At 40.1% G+C, this 23,540-nt stretch overlaps 2 pseudogenes and 1 gene segment (V, D, J or C); 2 read left to right on the top strand and 1 right to left on the bottom strand.

Annotated features, from left to right (window-relative positions):
- The first annotated feature begins 930 nt into the window (after positions 1 to 930).
- On the top strand, positions 931 to 1,281 carry LOC143272236 (immunoglobulin kappa variable 4-1 pseudogene; annotated as a pseudogene).
- Positions 1,282 to 14,351: 13,070 nt separating this feature from the next.
- LOC121828227 (immunoglobulin kappa variable 4-1-like) lies at positions 14,352 to 15,104 on the top strand. The segment is given in 2 exon segments: positions 14,352 to 14,477; positions 14,680 to 15,104. Coding segments are annotated over 2 exon segments (474 nt in total).
- A 3,958-nt stretch (positions 15,105 to 19,062) lies between these two features.
- On the bottom strand, positions 19,063 to 20,216 carry LOC143272381 (transmembrane and coiled-coil domains protein 1 pseudogene; annotated as a pseudogene).
- Between the last annotated feature and the right edge of the window lie 3,324 nt (positions 20,217 to 23,540).

Below are 23,540 nucleotides of genomic sequence, written 5' to 3' on the forward strand. Positions count from 1 at the left end.
AGTCGTGGGGATGATACTTGCTAGTTTCTGCTGGGTTTATCTTTGCTTCCATATTAAAGCTTCTCTGATCCTGGGATTAAATTCATGACCCCCATGATTTCCACAGAGAGAATTCTGGGCTTTTCTTTGCATCTCTGTCCCATGCTTATCCTGAAACTGGAGGCCAAATGTCTGAGACACTGTTCATTGTCCTCAGTGTAAGAGTGGCTTTGCAGATCTGTGATAGCAAATTTTGACCCAGTCCCCCCTCTTCTTTTATTGCATGTCTTCTTACTCTGTCTCCTAATTTGTTGTTGCAATTTTTGAGAGCATATCTTATGATTTCCCTTGGACTGACAATCTGATATAGCTCTCCTCACATTTCTGCAAAAGTCACCTGATTTAACTATGTCTTGGATTTTAACCCACAGCTGCTATTAGAGTACCTATTAGATTTCTCTTGGGACGCAATAAATGGATCCCTTTCAGTGATTGCTCATGCTCTCTGTGAAGGTATGTTTGTCTGTTGATTGCACCAGCCACTCTCACACAAGCTCCCTAGGCATTTGATTTTGTATTTACTGACTGCTTTGCACGAGCCCTTCCAGCCCAGCCCAGTGGCTCAGAATTTATAAACCAGGGCTTTCCCATGAGAACTGCATCATACAGCAGGGGAAGCAAGATGGAGTCACAGACCCAAGTTCTCATGTCCCTGCTGCTCTGGGTGTCTGGTGAGAAGTCCAAAACTATCATAATTATTTCAGAGTTATTTCTTTGTATATAAGAAATTTGCAAGGCATCCTAGGGCATAATATTTCTTACATAATAATACTTTGACAATATGATATTATAAGAACATTGAATGAAAAATCAACTGTCAAAATGTGTGTTTGTGATTCTGTGCATGTTCATTGTCATTTCATGGTCACAGGTATCTGTGGGGACATCGTGATGACACAGTCTCCATCCTCCCTGGCTGTGTCAGCAGGAGAGAAGGTCACCATCAGCTGCAAGTCCAGTCGGAGTCTGCTTGGCAACATTAGCAAGAAGAACCGCTTAATCTGGCTCCAGCAGAAACCAGGGCAGGCTCCTAAACATCTGATCTACTGGGGATCCACTCGGGACCCTGGGGTCCCTGATCGCTTCACAGGCAGTGGGTCTGGGACAGATTACACTCTCACCATCAGCAGTGTCCAGGCTGAAGACCTGGCAGATTATTACTGTGTGCAGGATTATGATATCCCTCCCACAGTGTTTCAGCCTCCAACAAAAACCTCTGCCTGCACCACACACAGACCTTGACTACACACTTCCCCCTTCTGCCTGAGAACTGGTGTGCCTGAAGCTCTGATGTGAAAGTTTGCTGAGCCAAGCAAAAATATTGGGTTCAATGTGTCTTATGTCTTTTGGTATAAAAAAAATGTATATATGAAAATGCAGGAAAGAAACCAGTATTATCTTTCTGTAACAGTTTATCATAAGCCCTGTTGCTTGAGTGTGAGAGATTTATCTTTTTATAGTTCAAGAGTTCTGGTATCCAACATATGACTCTATGGGCTGAAGTGATGATGTAGGCAAACATCATTTCAGTTTGCTGCTCTAGGAAAGTTTCTTTCTTTTTCTAGTTTCTAGAGGACTTTCTTACTTCTTTATTGCTAAATATTTCTCAAGGTTTTCTTTCCTTTTTCATAAATTATTTTACTTTTAAATTATATTTTATGTAATTACATTTTTGTGCATGCAAACTTGCATGTGTACATGTATGTAGGTGCACAAGTCAGACAACAACTTGGACATGAGTCTTTCTTTTTGTTGTATCAGTTCTGGGGATAAAATTCAGGTCTCATGTCAAGCTTTGTGGCAAGAGTCTTTGCTCTCTGAGCAGTCTTTCTTAACATTAAATTTCTTTATTAATGCATATTCATTGCATACACATACCATAAAAGCAATGTCTTCAAGTGTATCATATATTATGACCACATCCACTGATCTTTCTTATTTCCCCTTCTCTTTCCTGCTGTGACCCATTTTTACTGTAATCTCTCTTCTATTTTTCACACACATATACATAAGTACATACACACATTTGTATACACATACCACATGCATATGCACAAACACAAATACACACACACATATGATCATGCACACATAAAATGATACACATTTATACATACACACACACACACACACACACATATATATATATATATATACATTTATACACACAAACTTAACATACAATACAACATATTTAGGATCCACAAAGGAAAGAAAATGTAATATTTGCTGCTCATATTTCTGGGGCTACATCTTCCTCTGAAGGCCCCTCATCTGCTTTCCAACTGTTGAGAATGAGAAACCTCTCTCCACTCTAACATTGGGTGTAATGCTGTGTTAGTAGATGCTACTCTACAGTCTTTCCATCATGTATTGTTTAACAGAATTTAGTGTTTTTAGAGGGCAATCATTTGTGCTCCTGTGTAAACAATATGCAGACTAATCTCATCAGTGTTCTGATTAAGAAACTTATTGAGAGAGAGGCCTGCCCCTAGGTCCTATCCCTGGACACCAGCCATTTCAGGGAAGACCTGCCCAACTTGGCCCCAGGTTCTGGCGATTGGTCAGGATCCCATCTACCCCCACCAGAAGGTTCCCCTTCTTGAAGACCCCCAGCAGACCCTGCAATCTCCATGCTCTGGCCCCACGACCATCCACCTGAGACCCCAACCATTTCCTGAGACTTAGAGACCAGGCCCCAGCTCCCATCCTGCCCAGGAGCTCCCATCTGGACAAGAGGTGAGTGCCTGGGCTCATACCCAGAGAGGCCTGCCCCTAGGTCCCATCCCTTGGCACCAGCCATTCCAGAGAAGACCTCTCCAACTTGGCTCCAGGTTCTGGCCATCGGGCAGGACCCTCCAACCACGGGGAAGGTTCCCCTTCTCGAAGACCCCCGGCAGACCCTGCAATCTCCACGTAATGTCCCCACGCCCATCCGCCTGAGACCTCAGCCAATTCCTGAGACTCAGAGATCAGCCCCCAGCTCTCATCTGGCCTAGAGCTTCCATCTGGAACAGAGAGAGGCTTCCTGAATTTGTCAGCTCTGTCTGGACAAAGAGTGCTGATAAGAACAAGAACAAATCCACAAGGAGATGGGCAGACATCAAGGCAGAAGTATATACAACAAAATGAAGAGCAATACAGCATCAGCAGAACCGAGCTCACCTCCAACAGCTAGACCTGAACATCACAAAATGGAAGAAGTAGAAGAAAATAGCCTTATGTATAACATCATGAAGAGTCTAGAGCCTTATATAGAAGAAATCAAAACTGAAATTGAGGAAAAGACAAACAAAAATTGGGAAGAATGGTATAAAAAAAACTAGAGGAAAGGACAAAAAAACAGAAGAAAACAATAAATCCCTGAAAGAAAATCATGAAAAAGCAATGAAACAGATGAAGGAAACAGTCTAAGACCTGAAAATGGAAATAGAAAAAAAATGAAGAAGACACAAACAGAGGGAATGCTGGAAATAGAATATCTGAGTAAATGAACAGGGACTTCTGATGCAAGTATAACCAACAGAATGCTAGAGAAGGAAGAGAGGATCTCTGGTGCTGAAGATACGGCAGAAGAAATAGATTCATGAGTCAAAGAAAACACTAAAGCCAACAAAGTCATGAACCAAAATGTCCAAGAAATTTGGGACACCATGAAAAGACCAAACCTATGAATAGTAGAAATAGAAGAAAGAGGAGAATACCAACTCAAAGGCACAGAAAATATATTCAACAATATCATACAAGAAAACTTTCCCAACTTAAAGAAGGAAATACCTATGAAGATACAAGAAGCCTATAGAACACAAAACAGACTAGACACCCCAAAAAAGTCCTCTTGCCACATAATAATTAAACAACTAAACATACAGAATAAAGAAAGAATATTAAGAGCAGCAAAGGAAAAAGGCCAAGTGACTTATAAAGGCAAACCCATCAGAATAACACCCAAATTCTCAATGGAGACTTTGAAAGCCAGAAAGACCTGGACAAATATAATGCAGACACTAAGAGACCATGGATGCCAGCCTAGACTAACATACCCAGAAAAACTTTCAGTCATCATAGACAGAGTGAAGAAGACATTCCAAGACAAAGCCAGATTTAAACAATACTTATCCACAAACCCAGCCCTACAGAAAGCACTAGAAGGAAAATTCCAACCTAAGGAAGTCAGATACACCCTCAAAAACACAGGCAATAGATAATGCCACAGCAGTAAACCCCAAAGAGCAAAAGTACACACACACTACCACCAAAAAATAATAGGAATGAACAATCACTGGTCATTGCTATTCCTTAATATCAATGGACTTAATTCACCTATAAAAAGACACAGGCTTACAGAATGGATGTGAAAGCAGTACCCATCTTTCTGCTGCATACAAGAAACACACCTCAACTTCAAAGATAGATACTACCTAAGAATAAAAGGCTGGGAAAGGATTTTCCAAACAAATGCTCTTAAGAAGCAAGCAGAGCAAGCCATTCTATTATCCAGCAAAATAGACTTCAAACTAAAATCAATCAAAAGAGATGAAGAAGGGCATTACATACACATCACAGGAAAGATCCATCAAGGTGAAGTTTCAATTCTGAACATTTATGCCCCAAACACAAGATCACCCACATATGTAAAAGAAACATTACTATAGCTTAAACCACATATAAAACCCCACATATTAATAGTGGGAGACTTCAACACCCCATATTCACTATTGGACAGATCTCCCAAATTGAACTTAACAGAGAATTAAAGGACTTAACTGATGTTGTGACTCAAATGGACTTAATTGATATCTACAGAACATTCCATCCTAACAAAAAAGAATATACCTTCTTCTCAGCACCCCATGGAACCTTCTCTAAAATCGACCACATACTTGGCCACAAAGCAAATCTCAACAGATACAAAACAATTGGAATAACCTCCTGTGTTCTATAAGACCACCAAGGTTTAAAGTTAGATTTCAACAACAACAAAAACTACAGAAAACCTACAATCTCATGAAAACTGAACAATGCTCAACTGAATCACCAATGGTTTAAGGAAGAAATAAAGAAAGAAATTAATACTTCCTACAGATCAACAAAAATGAAGACACCACATACCCAAACTTATGGAACACTATGAAAGCAATGCTAAAAGGGAAATTCATAGCACTAAATGCCCACATAAAGAAGTTGGAGAAATCTCACACTAGTGACTTAACAGCACACCTGAAAGCTCTAGAACAAGAAGAAGCAAAGTCTCCCAGGAAGAACAGACACCAGGAAATTATCAAAGTGAGAGCTAAAATCAATAAGATAGAAACAAAGAGAACAATACAAAAAATTAATGAAACAAAGAGTTGGTTCTTTGAAAAAATCAACAAGATAGACAAGCCCTCATCCAAAAGACACACAGAAAGTCCAAATTAACAAAATCAGAAATGAAAAGGGGGACATAACTACAGACAATGAGGAAATTCAGAGACTCATCAGGCCATGCTTCAAAAACCTCTACTCCACAAAACTGGAAAATCTAAAAGAAATGGATAATTTTCTGGATAGTTACCACATACCTAACTGAAATCAAGACCAGATAAACTAATTAAATAGTCCAATAACCCCTAAGGAAATAGAATCAGTCATTAAAAGTCTCCCAACCAAAAAAACCCCAGGACCAGATAGTTTCAGTGCAGAATTCTACCAGGTCTTCAAAGAAGAGTTAATACCAATACTCTCTAAATTGTTCCACACAATAGAAACAGAAGGAACATTACCAAACTCCTTCTATGAGGCTACAATTACCCTGAATCCTAAACCAAACAAAGATGCAACAAAGAAAGAGAACTACAGACCAATCTCCCTCATGAACATTGATGCAAAAATACTCAATAAAATACTGGCAAACAGACTTCAAGAACACATCAAAACAATTATCCACCATGATCAAGTAGGCTTCATCCCAGGAATGAGAGGGTGGTTCAACATACGAAAGTCCGTCAATGTAATACACAATGTAACCAACCTCAAAGCAGCTCATGGAATATGCTCCAAAACTAGTGTGTATTTCAACAGAAAGCAGGACTCAATGAACATAGGCAAACTAAATTAACATTATATATTTTATAAGACCACAAGGTAATAAAACTGAATAAGAAGAGCAGTAGAAAGCATATAAAATACATAGACTCCTAGGAACTAGGCAACACACTAATGAATGATAATTGTTTCAAGGAAGAAATCAAGAAGAAAAATTTGAAATTCCTAGAATTAAATGAAAACAGAATACAAAGCCTCTCCAACTACATCTCCTGCATCCTTTTCCCCAGACTAACCCTAGGAATCTCCCTGGCCTCCTCTGCCCCACACCCTTCCCAACCAGCCAGACTTAGCCCCAGTCCCATATTCATTGTCCCAAATTTGTCTAGCTACTCCTGTCTGTGCATCAAGCAACATCTAGAATTCTGCTAGGACTTCTTCCTGCTGATGCTTCACCTTACAGGGCCCTCCCATATGGACACACAACCTTTTCACCCAGCCAGATATACAAAAACATTCAAGGACTGGACCAGGAGGCACAATCTGTTCACTATTCCATGACCCTATATCTACCTGTCTTTCTTCCTCCCAAGCCACTTCCAACCTCTAGACCCAACCATCCCATACATCCTCCTCTATGTCCCAACATCCTTTGTGCATGGCAACTTAGAACTGTAGCTAAAGTTTTCCTGGTCCACGGTCAGCACAAATCTCTCTCACCCACCAGTCCCACAGCTGCTCAGACCCAATCAAACACACAGAGACTTGTATTTCTTGTAAACTGTATGGCTGTGGCAGGATTCTTGTTATCTAGTTCTTATATCTTAAATTGACCAAGTTCTATAAATATATACCTTGCCACGTGGCTCATGGATTACTGCTATCTTACATCAGGTTTCTCATGGTGATCGCTGGCAGTGTCTATCCCAGTCTCAGCCTTCTACTTCCCAGAATTCTCCTCTCTTTTTGTCCCACCTATACTTCCTGCCTGGCTACTGGCCAATCAGCACTTTGTCAATCAATCATTCACAGTATAGAACTAACAAAGGAAGTCCTCATGCCCAGATCACATCTCAAAATTACCAAAACCATGAAAGATCAAGCCAGGATCTTCTGTTCAAAACCTGCCAGTACAGTAGAAATGTTAACAAATGAGAATTTACTAGATGAATCCCAGTAAACAGAATTTAAAAAAATAAACATTATGAAAGAGTTTACTCTCAATGACCTCAATTCCCTAATCAAAAGACACAGACTAACAGAATGGAGGAGAAAACATGATCCGTCTTTCTGCTGCATCTAAGAAATAGACCTGAACATCAAGGATAGACATCACTGCAGTGTAGAAGTTTGAAAAAAGCTATTCCAAGCAAATGGACCCAAGAAGCTAGCTGGGAGAGCTATTTTAATATCTGGCAAAATAGATTTTAAACCAAAACAAATCAGAAGATATATGGAATGACATGACATAATCATCAAAGAAAAATGACTTCAAAAGGATATTGTAACTCTAAACATTTATACACCAAACACAAAGGTACTCAAGTTCATAAAAGAAATACTGCTTCTGCAGCTGAAAGCACATATTGACTCTCACACAGTGGTTGTGGATGACATCAATACTCCACACTTGCTGATAAACATGTCATCCAGACAAAACTGTACAAAGAAATGCTGAAATTAAATAATTTCATAATTCTAAATAACTTAGCAGATATTCTCAGAACATTTCAGCCAAATGCAAAAGAATATACCTTCTTCTCAGGAGCTCATGAAACTTTCTCTCCAATATTGAGCATACGTAATCTACAACTGTGAGCTGCTTACATGATATGCTGGATCAATAGTGGCACAAACATTGAGGGAGTTTCTTAATTTCTTTCCTTCTTGCTGTTTTCATTTGATATTGCAGTTATGAGATCTCTTAAAATAGCTCCTACCCATTTAGCTGAACTAACTGCATCTACTAGAGCAGGAGATTTCCCAGGAAGGATTTAACAAGTAGAGGTACTGGCTGGAGGCTACTCTAACTCCAGTTAATGAGTGGAGCAGGGATCAAATGTGCCTGTGTGTGTGTGTGTGTGTGTGTGTGTGTGTGTGTGTGTGTGTGTGTGTGTGTATTTATATGCCAGCCAATGGGAGGCCCCATCTCTTCCTGGTAGTGTGGTCCAACATGGAGCTTGTCTGAGACCGAAATCTGCTTACAGTGTAGTAAGGGAGCCGCCCTGTGAAACAGGAAGTATGAGGGAAAGGCAGGCATTGACTTGGACAACTTCAAAAATAACAAAAGACCTAACATATTTGCAATCTTCTCCTTTCCATTTTCACTCCTGTCCTTCATTTCTGCACATCAGGTTTTGGCAGCTCAAACCTCTAAACCTAATTCCCTGAACCCTCTCTCACCTAATCAGGCTGACGGGCCCTTCCCTGTCAAAGCAGAGCAGCCTCTACTGCCAACCTGTCCTGTGCTGTGTAGGTCTGAGCTGAGAGGAAGTCTCTAGAATGTGGGAGTCAGCCCTCCCACTTCAGACTTAAGCATGTTACTTCTTGGGATATCCTGAACCCCTTTTCTGGGGAAGAGGGCCCTATGGCACTGTGACCTGAAAAAGGAGAACAAAACAGTCTAAAAGGTAAGTACAAAAGTTAAAGGTAAAGCTGATCTGGTAACACTTCTTAGGGAGACCTAAATGTTACTCCATTTTATCACTTTCTCTCTCCTGCAACCACCCTCTCAATTACCCAGGGCTCAGCTTCCCTGGGCTAAAAAGATGTCTGTGTTTTGATTTTAATGTTTTCATTTCGATACAGTTTTCACATGATACAGAACACTGACATACTGGCAGAAAGTGCTAACACTTTTGGATGGAAAGATTTCATCAACAACAGAATAACAAGCAAACAAAAATCCTTAAAGGGTAATGCCAGTTGTTGCCACTGAAGAGATGCTGGGTCTTAATGACTAAAGAAGTGATTCTTCCTGCTCTAGAGCACAAGTTTCCTACTGGACAAGATTCCCCTCTTTAGACTAGAGTAACTTATGTCTGTGCCTTAATCACGTTACATATATGAATAAATGTACATATGAATGCAAATATTTAAAATATTTTAAAGATAATCTGTGTAGCTAGTGTTGTTCTCTCTGGGTCCCACCAAGGCCCGGCAGTCCTGTAGCCCACTTACAAAATGAACATACAGATGCTTATATTATTTAAACTGCTCGGTTATTAGCTCAGGCCTACCATTGTCTAGCTCTTACTCCTATATTCAGCCCGTTTCTGTTAATCTATATGTCACCATGTGTTCTGTGGCTTTACCTGCTGCCTTTAAATGATGCTCCCTGGACAGCAGGCTGGTGTCTCCTCCTCTCAGCCTTCCTGTTCTCTCAATTCTCCTCTCTGCTAGTCCTGCCAATACTTCCTGCCTGGCTACTGGCCAATCAGTGTTTTATTTATCAATCAATTATCCACAGCATAATCTGGACTTTGTGGTCTTTTAAAATTCAAATTGATAACAAATGCATTATCAAAGGTCCAATGCAGGGCTTCTGCCCTATTTTCTAAGTAAAATAACCACCATTTTTACTTCACCTATGCTGTCTTAAAATGATCCCATCAAAACTTGTTAATATTTTCTCAGCATAATAGAGGATCACTTAAAGCTTTTAACTTAAAAACATTTCTTGGAGGTTAAGATCAAAAGAATCAATGGAAAGAAATTAAAGAATTATATTACAAAAGCCCACAGACAAACACATATCAGTTAATACAAAAGGTTAAAAACGTTTTAGTGTCAGATAGTTGACATTTTTGATTAGACATGAGTTATTTTACTCTAATACTTAATTCATAAATTTGAAATTCTGTAGGAGATTATTTTTATTAAGTAAACAAAATCTTAGGTAAGCATTCTAAAGCAAGTCATATATACCTATATCTATCTATCTATCTATCTATCTATCTATCTATCTATCTATCATCTATCTATCTATCTATCCATCTATCTACATATCAACATGAACCAGAATCCTTTAATAAAGCTGTAGCTTTCATCACTTCCCTTCACTACAAAGGAAAGTGTGAGGACCGAAGGTCTCAAAGTCATCATCAACCCTAAAGACAGAAGATTTGCTCATGAGAACTTAAGCTGGGATAATATCACAGAGTCTGGACCCAGGGATCTTGTCAATCAGCTTCTAACTCAGCAGTCTGAGCTTGGTTTTGGGGTCAGAGAATCAGATAAAGCAACACTGTCTTCACTATGAAACATGAGGAAGCTTCGACATTGTACTTTTTTACTCTTTTCAGAGTCACCATCAATTCCTCACAAGGCTAAACTTTGAACACAAATCTCAGCCAAGTCCCAGATAATGCTCTTTTCTAACAATCACTTTTCTAACAATTGGGTGACAATTTAAGATGTTAGCAAAGTCATGCATCTCCTTTAAAGTATTTAACTAGTCAGGAGGTCTTCACTCTAGATATCCATTGTAATGTTATTTACAATATGAGGGTCTGATTGGAAATCAGTGCATTTCCCTTAAGCTGCAAGAATTTTCACATTTGGATCTGGATTGACACTCAAGTCCATGAGATAAAATGCTTGCTCCCCAGCATGCCTATTTGGGTGATGGTAGGACTTTCAAAATACAAGTCTAGTGTTAAGTCTTTAGGTCATCAATGGCACATCCATGAGGAGTGATGTAGGGCCCTAAAGCTACCTCCCCCACCTTATTCTATTTTCTTGTCTGGCTCTGAGCTAATATCGTTTTTTTTCTACCATACATTCATCACCACGAACAGAAAGTAACATGGCCATCCTATCATGTGTTGAGCATGTCTGGATGAGAATCTTCAACTTTAATCACTTAATGGATTTTTATTCTTCACAATACAATAAATACAGGTTAAGGTGTTTCTAGCTTCACTTTACTTCAAAGAAAAGAGTGAGAATTGGAAGTTTGAAATATTGATATGTTTAACAATAATACCATTGGATTATTCTGTAAGCATTCAAGCCATTTTGCACACTTAATGGGAGGTGTTCTGTGTAATAAAATTAGTGTTAGTGGCTCCACCTCTTAGACATTAAGTCAAAATAAGAAAACAGTGTTCAGTCAAGCCTCATTTTCTCCAATAAAACACAATCTCAAGGGGCTTCCAGATATGATGAGTGCCATCATTTGTCAGAAGCCCAGAGCAAAGACAGAAACACTGAAAAAGTAGTGAGAACGTCCCTGTGCTGATGCTCTCTATTGGGACCAATCAGAGCCTGTTCCTGTTCTTCCTGAAACTTCATCAGTCCTTTAATTCTGCAGAAGATGCTGTAAAGACAAAACACATCTCATTCCAGCTTAATTGCCAGCTCATCCACCATAACAGTTTTGAAAGCATGTGATTTCTTTCTTCTGATCTTTTAGATCAAAAGTGCACCATTGAAGAACAAACTAAATGGAGAAAGGATTAGGTAGACGGTCTCATTCCACAACTTTGGTTATGTCATGGAAGATATCACTAGACAAATGTGTCCATTAAAACATCATTCTTTATAGGAAAATGATAAATTCAAGAAGCAAATTGAGGTTACTTTTACATAAAATAGGAAATGATTCTACTAGAAGTCAAGAATATAATTATGTAGGAATATGTAGGTCCTCTCACATGTTCTGCATGTAACAAAGAGGACAGACAATTGTTTTCATATTAAAAAAGAAAAAAAAATCAGCTGAAAGTGATATTGGTGCTTAAAATTAAATCTAACACTCAAGTGCCAATGGAAGTTTTTTTTTTTCAGTTCAATGGTAGGTTTATTATAAATTAACTGTGACACATATGGAGAGATTTTGGTCCTTAAACAACAACAGTAACAACAAAAAGATTTGAAAAATGGGTGTTATCATAAATTGAAAACCTCCATGTTTAGAGTTTTACTGCTGTGAAGAGACACCATGACCACACCAACTCTTATAAAGGAAAACATTTAATTGGAGCTGGCTAACAGTTCAGAGACATAGTCCATTGTCAACACAGTGGAAAGCATAATGCCACTCAAGCATACATGGTGCTGGAGAGGTAGCTGAGAGTTCTACATCTGGTTCTGCAGGCATCAGGATGTGAATGTGTCAACACTGGCCAGGCTTGAGCTTCTGAGTGTGAGCAGTCAGCCACCAGAAATTTCTTTCCTCTATCAAATCTCAGACATAAATGGCATCCCTCTTCTATGAATCCTCAGACTGAATGGGCAAGACCCTGTCTCTACCCACCTTATATTCCTGCCTCTATCTGCCTTGTATTCTTGTCTCCACCTCCTCAGTTCTGAGTTCTGGGATTAAAGGTCTGTGCCACCACCACCTCACTCTGTTTCCCTTTTAGACTGATTCAATCCTGTGTACCCCAGTGTGGTATTGATATCCTGATCTTCCTAATTCCTCCTCCCAAGTGTTGGGATTAAAGATGTGTACCACCACTGCCTGACCTCTGTGGTTAACTTGTGGCCAGCTCTGCTCTCTGTTCTCCAGGCAAGTTTTAATTGTCAGAACAGAAACAAAACATCATACAACACTCAGAAGTTTTCTTTTTTTTTAAGATTCTGAATGCCTCATGAAAATCAGGCACTGTGGCGTATCCTTACTCTGAGTGTCCAGCAACCATGGGAACAACTAATCTCACACAAAACACATAAACACACCTACAGAGTACAGACAGCCATGTATTCCAAACCTGGTTTGAGAAATCAATGAGGTAGTACATGTAATACAGAAAAGTTAATGGAACAGAGCCTTGAAGCTTTTAGTTCTTTGTGTGAGGTTCCTAGAAGAGGCCACTGCATTTTAACAAAAAGGAAGAAACTGAACAAACTGTAAAATCATCAACTCTGTTTAGACCCATAGGAGAAAGGAGGTCACAAATCAAAAGCTACTCCCCAAGATTACAGACCCAGGCTGTTACAGAGATTCACAAGATAACAAGATTTAATTCTACTTTGGAAGCAGGGAAGAGAAGAAGAACCTGAAGTGTTTTAATGAATTGCTGGAGGCTAGGTGTGGACAAGTCTAGGGGAGACTGTCTCCATGCATAGATTAGACTGGCCTAGAACTTGCTATGTAACCGAGGCTGGCCTCAAACTCATGATGTTCCTGCTTCTGTTTCCTCAGTTCTGGAATCATGACTCCTTGCCATGATCTTTTATTTATTTATTTAATAATTTATTTATTTATTATTTATTTCTTTATTCTTCTGGGTTTTTTTGTACTTTATACATAATACTGTCTTTACAATTGTCTTCTTACATACACTTTTACTGTCCACTAAACTGAAATCCAAGCAGGTTCTATGATTTCTGTTATTATTACTGATTTTCATTCATTCTCAAACATTTTTTTTCCTTTGGATGGCAATGATCTCTGATGATGAAGTCTATTGGTGTCTATAAAATTGTTACTTGATTTAAGATGACTTTACCCCCTTCTGGAAATGGTTTTTCCCTATTCACTGTGTCAGCAAGATCATCTTAACCCAGTTCCAATGCTGTTAATTTCTAGATTACTCTAGAATATGCATATCTGGAATGCACAGTGTTGGTCTACAGCCATGACTTCTTGAAAAAATCTTGTTTCTTTCATTCCCCATCCATTCCCTCCAATTTAGAGCCATCTTTGTTTCCTGAAGTTGTAGGAAGGATACGTGTTGCTTTCTGTAAGGTTTACCTTTGCTTTGAGATAAAAGTTCCTCTGATTTCAGGTTGAAATTAATGTCCTCAGGATTTCTACAAAGCGATCAGGGGCTTCTTTTGCATCTCTGTTCAATTTTTGACCGGAAACTAGAGCCCAAATAACTGAGGCACTGTTCATTGTCTTTACTATAAGAATTGCTCCAGAGATGGGAGATAATGAAAATAATTAGTATTAATTCTCTCATTTTTGGCTTTCCTCTTTTCTTCATTCCATCCTTCCTTTCACTAATTGCACATATTCTTCACTGTATGTTTCCTAATTTGTTGTTGTAATTGTTTGAACATATCATTTCCCTAGGACAGTCAATCTGAGATAGCTCTCCTAATGTTTCTGCACAAGACACCTGATTTAAATATGTCTTGGATTTTAACCAAAGCATCTATTAGAGATCATGCTAGATTTTTGTTGGAGAGCTGTAAGGCAATATCTTTCAGTGATTTCTCATGCTCTCTGTGATGGTACATTTGCCTGGTGATTGACACCACCCACTGTCACACACACTGCCCAGGCATTTGCTTTTGTATCTGCTGACTGCTTTGCATCAACTCCTCCAGCCTAGACCAGCTGCTCAGAATTTATAAACCAGGCCTTTACAGTGAGAACAGAGCTGCATCAGACAAGCAGGGGAGCAGGATGGAGTCACAGACCCAGGTCCTCATGTCCCTGCTGCTCTGGGTGTCTGGTGAGAAATTTTAAATATTATAACCTTTTTGAGTCACTTCTTTGTATATAAAAATTTACAATGTGTGTCAGGCTGTAATAATATTTATGCAATAATACTCTGACAATATAGCATTACGAGGACATTAAATGAAAATTTTAATCTGTATTGAATTCTGTAGGTTTTTTTAATTATGCATGAACTTTGATATTCCTGATTGCAGGAGCCTGTGCAGATATCGTGATGACCCAGTCTCCATCCTCCCTGGCTGTGTCAGCAGGAGAGAAGGTCACCATCAGCTGCAAGTCCAGTCAGAGTCTTTTATACAATAACAAGAACCGCTTAGCCTGGTACCAGCAGAAACCAGGGCAGGCTCCTAAACTGCTGATCTACTTTGCATCCACTCGGTACACTGGGGTCCCTGATCGCTTCACAGGCAGTGGGTCTGGGACAGATTTCACTCTCACCATCAGCAGTGTCCAGGCTGAAGACCTGGCTGATTACTACTGTCAGCAGTATCGCAGTACTCCTCCCACAGTGCTTCAACCTCCAACAAAAACCTCTGAGAGTCTCACCAGCTGCCCGCACCACACACAGCCCTGGACCTGCACACTTCCTCTTCCCCCTTCTGCTTTAGAGCCCAGCTAAATATAATGGGTTTAATGTCTCTTATGTCTTTTGGTATGAAAAACCTTTATGTGATAATGCAAAAGAGAACTCAGTATTATTTTCCTACTCTTTCTGTAACCTAATACCCCAAACTCTGTGTCTTGAATATAAAGGATTTATCTTTTCATAGTTCTGGAGCTTTGGTGTCCATCATAAGAGTCTATGGGCTGAAGTGACAACAATGACAAACTGTATGTTGATGTGGAGGCTGTGGAAAGAGTGTTTCCTGCTTTTTGTAGATTCTCTAGGGCCTTCTTACTTCCTTACTGCTGTCATTTTTTTCTGTTTTTTCCTTTCCTTTCCATAAATTCTGTTACATTTTCTTACATTTTAATTAATTAAGTACCTCTCTGTCTTTATGTGAGTGTGTGTTTGTGTGTCTCTGTGTCTGTTTGTACATGTTTCTTGGTGCACATGTGACTAGGCATAGTTGTGGAGGTCAAAGGATGCTTAGACTTGATTGTCTCTTTGTCATTAAGTTCTGGGGACCAAGCTCAGGTTTGTCATCAGGCTTGGTGTCAAGTGTCTTTGCCATCTGGTCCATTTTGCTGCCCCTTATAATCTTTTATTGATGTAAATTCATTGGACACAATTTTCTTAAAAGAAATGCTTTTCCAGTATCTCATTATGGTGATGCTTTATTTGTACTGAAATGTGATTTTATTTGTATGTTTATAAATAAAGTTGCTTGGGGGTCAGAGCTAATAACAAGCCATAGCAGAAGTCTGGCAGTGGTAGCACGTGCCCTTAATCCTGGTCACATGACAGGCAGATCTCTGTGCATTCAAGGCTATAGTCAGTATGGAGACACGTGCCTTTAATCTCAATGCCAATCATAGAACACCTGGAGGTCTGTATAGACAGGCAGTGACCAGGAGGTCATGTGGTTGGGTTTACAGCCAATGAGAAGGCAGAACAGAAAGTCAATAAAAAAAACAGATCCACGGGAAGTAGGTCTCTTTCTGAGGGGAAGGAGGACAGTGGCAGCAAAGTCTAAGAAATGCGGCTCTCAGCTGCTGCTCTGACCTCTTAGGCTTTTAACACTGCATGTGGCTCTCTGTTTCTTGTTTAAAAGGACTGTTCATCTGCATCTCATATATTTTGACCATATGCACTAACCTTTCCTATTTCTCCTTCCCTTTCCTGCTGTCTTTTTTTCCCTAGTCCCTCTTCTGCTTTTATCTGTCTATGTCAATCATATAGGCACACCTCCATACTCAACACATACACACACATACACACATACATATGTACATATACACAATAGATACACAATATCCACATACATATACATATATACACACATGTACTCATATATACACACATACACACATGAATTTTTACATACTTAGAATCTGCCGAGGAAGGAAAATGTGCTATGTGTTGTCTTTGTTTTGGGGGCCATATCTCCCTGTGAAGTCTCCATACCTGATTTTCAGTGTGGAAACTGAGAAATCTCTGTCTACTTAATGTTGGATATAATTATGTGTCAGCACATTCTGCCTTCCAGTCTTTACACTTCATATGAATTAATAAAGCTTAATGTTCTCAGAAGGGATTATTTTGTGCTCCCATGTGAAAATTGTGCTAACTAATCATGTCCATGTTCTGATTAAGAAACGTATTGAGCATGTAACTTGGAGATATGGCAGGGGACAAGTATATTACAGACTGCATAATGTTGCTGAAGATCTCCCAATTCCTTAAAGCTGAGTGGTTCTCTGAGTGGTTCTGGGCAGGAAATCCTTGAGTGTAGGTTGCTGAATTTAGAAAAGCCTCAAATAAACCAAATGGGTACTTAAGCTAACAGTTAGGAATCATAACAAAGAAACAGAAGATCATTAAAAATCAAGTAAAAATTGATGTCTACAATGGATCATAATTCACTCAAGGATGCAACTCAAAGATCTAAATTGGTACAATGTTGAGTGAAGATTTAAAAAATAATGGATCACCAAAAAAGATACAACCAAAATATTTATTCAGTCAAGGATGTAGGGAGGAAAGCTAATGATACATAGGCAGTCATAAGTCAGATGGGTAAAACAATCAGCTACACAGCAGAGAAGATGAATAAAGGAAAAAAACACAATTGAAATGGTGGGAATTAAAATTACAATGTATCGCCAGGCAGTGGTGCCGCACGCCTTTAATCCCGCACTCCAGAGGCAGAGGCAGGAGGATCTTTGTGAGTTTGAGACCAGCCTGGTCTACAGAGTGAGATCCAGGAAAGGCGCAAAGCTACACAGAGAAACCCTGTCTCAAAAAAAAATACAATGTATCAAATACAACCTTTGGAACAAATAAATTAACAACAATTTCAATAAAACTGAAGAAAGAATATCCTGGATCAGGTTTGAAGTAGAAACAGTATTGTAAAAGAAAATTATCTTGACTATAATGTCAAAGAATTCTATCCTGTGATGAAGAGACCTATACCAAGAATCATAAGATATAGAAGAGCTGAGATAAAAACCAAAGACATAGGGAACATATTGAATGAAATGAGAACAGAATATTTCATAAAAGAGAAAAAAGTGACAAACACAGAAAGGCATTTAGTTGTCTAATGGATGACACCAGAGAAGGACCTCCCCATGTCAAGGATTGTGTCTATAATGTAAAAAAATACAAAGTAAAAAACCCATGTCCCATGATATAATTGAAAAATGCCAACTCTCCTCCAAAGACAAACACATCAGAACTATCATTTGAAACTGTAAAGGCCAGAAAAGCATAGAACAATATATTTCAGGTCCTGATAGTAAGTAATTGTTAAAAAAGTTAACCATCTCCTGCAAAATTGTATTTAAATTGAGGGAGAAATAAGGACATTACAAAACAATCACAACCTAAGGCATTTCTTGGCCAGGAAGACTATGCACATAGGAGAAAGAGTGTTTCAATCATGAGAGCACAGACAAATGTTGGTGTCATGAGAGGAACAAAAGAACAATGGCTATCAGAAAAGTATCCAGTGTGTTCAACACTGTAAGCCAGAAACTCCAATATAGTTGAGGACTAGGAAAAATGGAAAACAACCTAATAAATCAGGAAACCCCAGCAAAATTATAGACATTAAAACATTTCTTTTTTTTTTCGAAAACATCACTGCTTTATTTCAAAGGAAAAAATAAAAGACCCTTCCAACCCAGTAACAACCCCCCACCCCACAAACAAAAAAAACTGAAAACCAATCAAACAAAAATACCCCAATAATAATAACAATAATTTAAAAAATCCTATTAGAAATTATAAGGAAGCACTGAGAGTTTGAGTATTACATTCTTCAAGTATGTTGTTCGGATTTTTTATTTTTAAGTTGGTAACTATACACATATATAAAAAAAAAACCCTCAAAGTGAGGCCAAGGGATTTTGCTTAAAGTTAGGATTAAGGGCTACTTCACAATACTGAACAGGACTGCACAGTCATCCTGTGGGCTTGATGCTCTTGCTTCCAATCCCGGCAGAGTTAAGGAAGGCGCAGGTTCAGAAGTCATCATACTTCAGGGTTAGCGTGAGAAAGCCTGGGAGATGTGAGTGTTCTTCCATGGCAGGGAAAATCCACCCTGAATCTAAATTTCCAACCTGGAATGTGGTGGGACTTCACAGTAGAGTCAGTCTAGATGAGGAGAGGAGCCCAAGCAGGGCAGGTGTTGGGCCTGGTCAGGTTTTGCATCTGTTTAGGGGTTTTAGTGCAGCCCTCCAAGCCTCAATTCAGAATGCCCTTCAGTGTGTTACAGATTGTTGGTTCATGTTAAGGGACTGTTTCAGATTTGCATCCCAAGGAAAATCATGCTACATAAAAATGATCCAAGATTTTGCCCAAAAAACTTCTTGGATAAAATCTAAAAAATACTATTGCAATTGCGTCTCTTGAAGAAAAAAAAAAAAAACATTATTCTAAATGTAAACAGATTCACTCAACTCTCTTGTAGAAAACCTCAGAGTGGGTAATGCTGCTGTCTAGCTCTCTTGGCAAGCACTCGCCAGATGGTGAGGAGCACTGCTTTCTGCGCCAGCATCATCTGGGGGTTGAGAAGAGCCGCTCCACATAGCTGAAGAGGGCGTCCCAGTGCTTCCAGAGAAAGGCAATGAAAGCCACCAGGAATAAAGTGCTGAATGTCCTGTTGCGTGTCTTCATGAGAGGAACCACACAGTTGGCTACTGTGGACACAAAGACCAGAAGGACTGCCATGATGGCCAGGAGGATGTTGATGAGTTTGCCCAGAAGGTTTCGAGCCGTGGCATTCTCCAGCCCTTCCAGCTGCACCACCTGCTGCTGTTGCTGCTGCAGCTCCATCTTGGAGATGCGAGTCTGACAGGCATCCAGCGCCTCCTGGATGTCCCGGGCCCGTTCATAGGACTGATAGGCAATTTTCTCTTCCATGCTGGCCAACTCTTGCTTAAGTTCAGGATCTCGTTCTGGTGGAGCTCTGTCAGGTCGTTCAGTTGCTCTTCTAGTCGTTCACATCTATATCGCTCTTCCTGTAAGGTCTGCATTATTAAGGAGTAGTCCCTCTGATAATGCTCCTTGAGGGTCTCGAAGGATTCCTCCAGTCTGGCCTGGGTTTCCCGGATCTCCTGGATCTCATGCAGTAGTGCATCAAACCCTGAGCTCTGCATGTCTAGGGTGTTTGTTTTGGAGCTTGATGCTCCTACAGCAATGCCCCCGGTGGTACTGTTGGCTCCTACTGAGCCTGAAGTGGCACTAGAACAATCTTCCTCACTACCATATTTTGGACTTGACTGAAAGTTCGAAATCACTCCTAAAGCCTTTCCTGCATCATCCACTTGTCCTTCCTCTAATGAGTCCTTCAGATTAGGGATGTTGTCTGCACTGCCAAATTTGTTCCGAATCAGTGAGGCAATCTCTCTGGGCTTGGAGACCACAGCCCCTGCTGCTGAATGGGTAGCCTGAGAGAAGCTGGAAAATCCACCTTTGACACTGTCCACCACACCTTCACTGAAGCCAGTCACCTTTGCACCCACATCCTTCAGACCCTGGTGCATGTCCCTGAAGACATCCTTGGGCTGCCGGGGGATCCCATTCTGTTCCACCTCACGGAGCTTGGGGTGGTAATGCTCAAGTTTCTTCTGCAGCTGGAGGATGGTTTGTGCAGATTTCTGGTTTTTCTTCTCAAACACCTGTTTGATGCGAGCAGCCTGCTGCTTGTCCGCACTGTTGGCAAGCTTCAAGTATTCAGCAATGTTGTCGTCTCGGGCTGTCTGCGCAATCTTGATCTGTTCTGTGAGCTTTAAGATCTTCTGCTGCAGGTGTGTGATGGCAGCTTTTGTGCACTGAGGGTCTGGTATTTCTTAATAACCCTATGTGGCCCTAACTTCCCTTCTGGACCAGAGGTGAGTATCCAGGCCCAACCCAAACACCATTCCTGGGAACCAGCCACCCTGGGAAGACCTGCACAACTTGGCCCCAGGTTCTGGCCACCAGGTAGGTCCCCTTCTAGCCCCACTGGGAGGGATCCCCTTTTCCAAGGCCCCCCTGGCAGCCTCTGCAATCTCCGTGCCCTGCCCCCAAGCCCATCTACCCAAGACCCCAGCCACTTCCTGAGACTTAGAGACCGGCCCCCAGCTAACATCCTGCCACCGACTTCCCTTCTGGACCAGAGGTGAGTATCCGGGCCCAACCCGGACCCCATCCCTGGGCACCAGCCACTCCGGGAAAACCTGCCCAACTTGGCCCCAGGTTCTAGCCACCTGGCAGGTCCCCTTCTAGCCCCACCAGGAAGGATCCCCTTTTCCAAGCCCCACCTGGCAGCCCCTGCAATCTCCACGCCCTGCCCCGACACCCATCAGCCCGAGACCCCAGCCACCTCCTGAGACTTAGAGGCCGGCCCCCAGCTCCCATACTACTCCTGACCTCCCTTCTGGACCAGAGACTTCCGGTCCAGATAAGAGCTTCCATCCTGCCTCGGAGTTCCCATTTGGACAAGAGAACTCCCATCTGGACAAGAGAGAGAGACTTCCCGAATCTGTCAGCTATTTCTGAACCAAGTACACTGATAAGACCAAGAAGGAACCACAAGGAGATGGGCAGACGTCAAGGCAGAAGTACATACAACAAAATAAAGAGCAATACAGCATCACCAGAACCTAGCGCGCCTCCAACATCTAGACCTGAACATCAAAAATTGGAAGAAGCAGAAGAAAGTAGCCTTATGAGTAACATCATGAAGAAGTTAGAGGCTTGTGTAGAGGAAAACACAAGAAAATTGGAAGAATTCTGTAAACAACTAGAGGAAAGGGCAAACAAATTAGAAGAAAACAATAAAGTCCTGCAAGAAAACAATAAAGTCCTGGAAGAAAACAATAAAGTACAGGAAGAAAACAATAAAGTACTGAAAGAAAATCATGAAAAAGCAAAGAAACAAATAAAGAAAACAGTCCAAGACCTGAAAAGGGAAATTGAAAAAATAAAGAAGACACAAACAGAGGGAAGGCTGGAAATAGAAAACCTGAGTAAAAGATTGGGAACTTCAGATGCAAGTATAACCAACAGAATGCAAAAGATGGAAGAGAGGATCTCTGGCATTGAAGATACAATAGAAGAAATAGTTTCATCAGTCGAGGGAAACACTAAAGCCAACAAAGTCATGAACCAAAATGTCCAAGAAATTTGGGACACCATGAAAAGACCAAACCTATGAATTATAAGGATAGAAGAAGGTGAAGAATACCAACTCAAAGGCACAGAAAATATATTCAACAAAATTATAGAAGAAAACTTTCCCAACTTAAAGAAGGAAATGCCTATGAAGATACAAGAAGCCTATAGAACACCAAACAGACTAGACCCCCCAAAAAAGTCCCCTCGACACATAATAATTAAACAACTAAATGTACAGAATAAAGAAAGAATATTAAGAGCAGCAAAGGAAAAAGGCCAAGTGACCTATAATTTAAACCCATCAGAATAACACCCGAATTCTCAATGGAGACTTTGAAAGCCAGAAAAACCTGGACAGATGCAATGCAGACACTAAGAGACCATGGATGTCAGCCCAGACTAATATACCCAGCAAAACTTTCAATCATCATAGACGGAAGGAACAAGACATTCGAAGACAAAGCCAGATTTAAACAATAACTATCCACAAACCCAGCCCTACAGAAAGCACTAGAAGGAAAATACCAGCCTAAGGAAGTCAGATACACACTCAAAAACACAGGCAATAGATAAAGCCACAACAGTAAACCCCAAACAAGAGAAGTACACACACACTACCACCAAAAATAACAGGGATGAAGAATCACTGGTCGTTAATATCCCTTAATATCAATGGACTTAATTCACCTATAAAAAGACATAGGCTTACAGAATGGATACGAAAGCAGGACCCATCTTTCTGCTGCATACAAGAAACACATCTCAAATTCAAAGACAGACACTACCTAAGAATAAAAGGCTGGGAAAAGACTTTCCAAACAAATGGTCTTAAGAAACAAACGGGTGTAGCCATCCTGATATCCAACAAAATAGACTTCAAACTAAAATCAATCAAAAGAGATCAAGAAGGACATTACATACTCATCACAGGAAAGATCCACCAAGATGAAGTTTCAATTCTGAACATTTATGCCCCAAACACAAGGGCAGCCACATATGTAAAAGAAACATTACTAAAACTTAAACCACATAAAAAACCCCACACATTAATAGTGCGAGAACTCAACACCCCAATTTCACCACTGGACAGATCTCCCAAATCGAAACTTAGCAGAGAAATAAAGGACTTAAGTGATGTCATGACCCAATTGGACCTAATAGATATCTACAGAACATTCCATCCTAACAAGAAAGAATATACCTTCTTCTCAGCACCCCATGGAACTTTCTCTAAAATCGACCACATACTTGGCCACAAAGCAAATCTCAACAGATACAAAACAATTGGATTAACCTCCTGTGTTCCATCAGACCACCATGGTTTAAAGTTAGATTTCAACAACAACAAAAACTACAGAAACCTACAATCTCATGGAAACTGAATAATGTTCAACTGAATCACCAATGGGTTAAGGAAGAAATAAAGAAAGAAATTAAAGACTTCCTAGAGATCAATGAAAATGAAGACATGACATACCCAAATGTATGGGACACTATGAAAGCAGTGCTAAGAGGGAAATTCATAGCACTAAATGCCCACATAAAGAAGTTGGAGAAATCTCACACTAGTGACTAAACAGCACATCTGAAAGCTCTAGAACAAGAAGAAGCAAAGTCTCCCAGGAAGAATAGATGCCAGGAAATTATCAAAGTGAGGGGTTAAATTAATAAAATTGAAACTAAAAGAATAATACAAAAAATTAAGGAAACAAAGAGTTGGTTCTTTGAGAAAATCAACAAGATAGACAAGCCCTTATCCACCTAACCAAAAGACACAGAGAGAGA

This window comes from Peromyscus maniculatus, chromosome 3 (assembly GCF_049852395.1).
Source record: "Peromyscus maniculatus bairdii isolate BWxNUB_F1_BW_parent chromosome 3, HU_Pman_BW_mat_3.1, whole genome shotgun sequence".
NCBI lineage: Eukaryota > Metazoa > Chordata > Mammalia > Rodentia > Cricetidae > Peromyscus > Peromyscus maniculatus.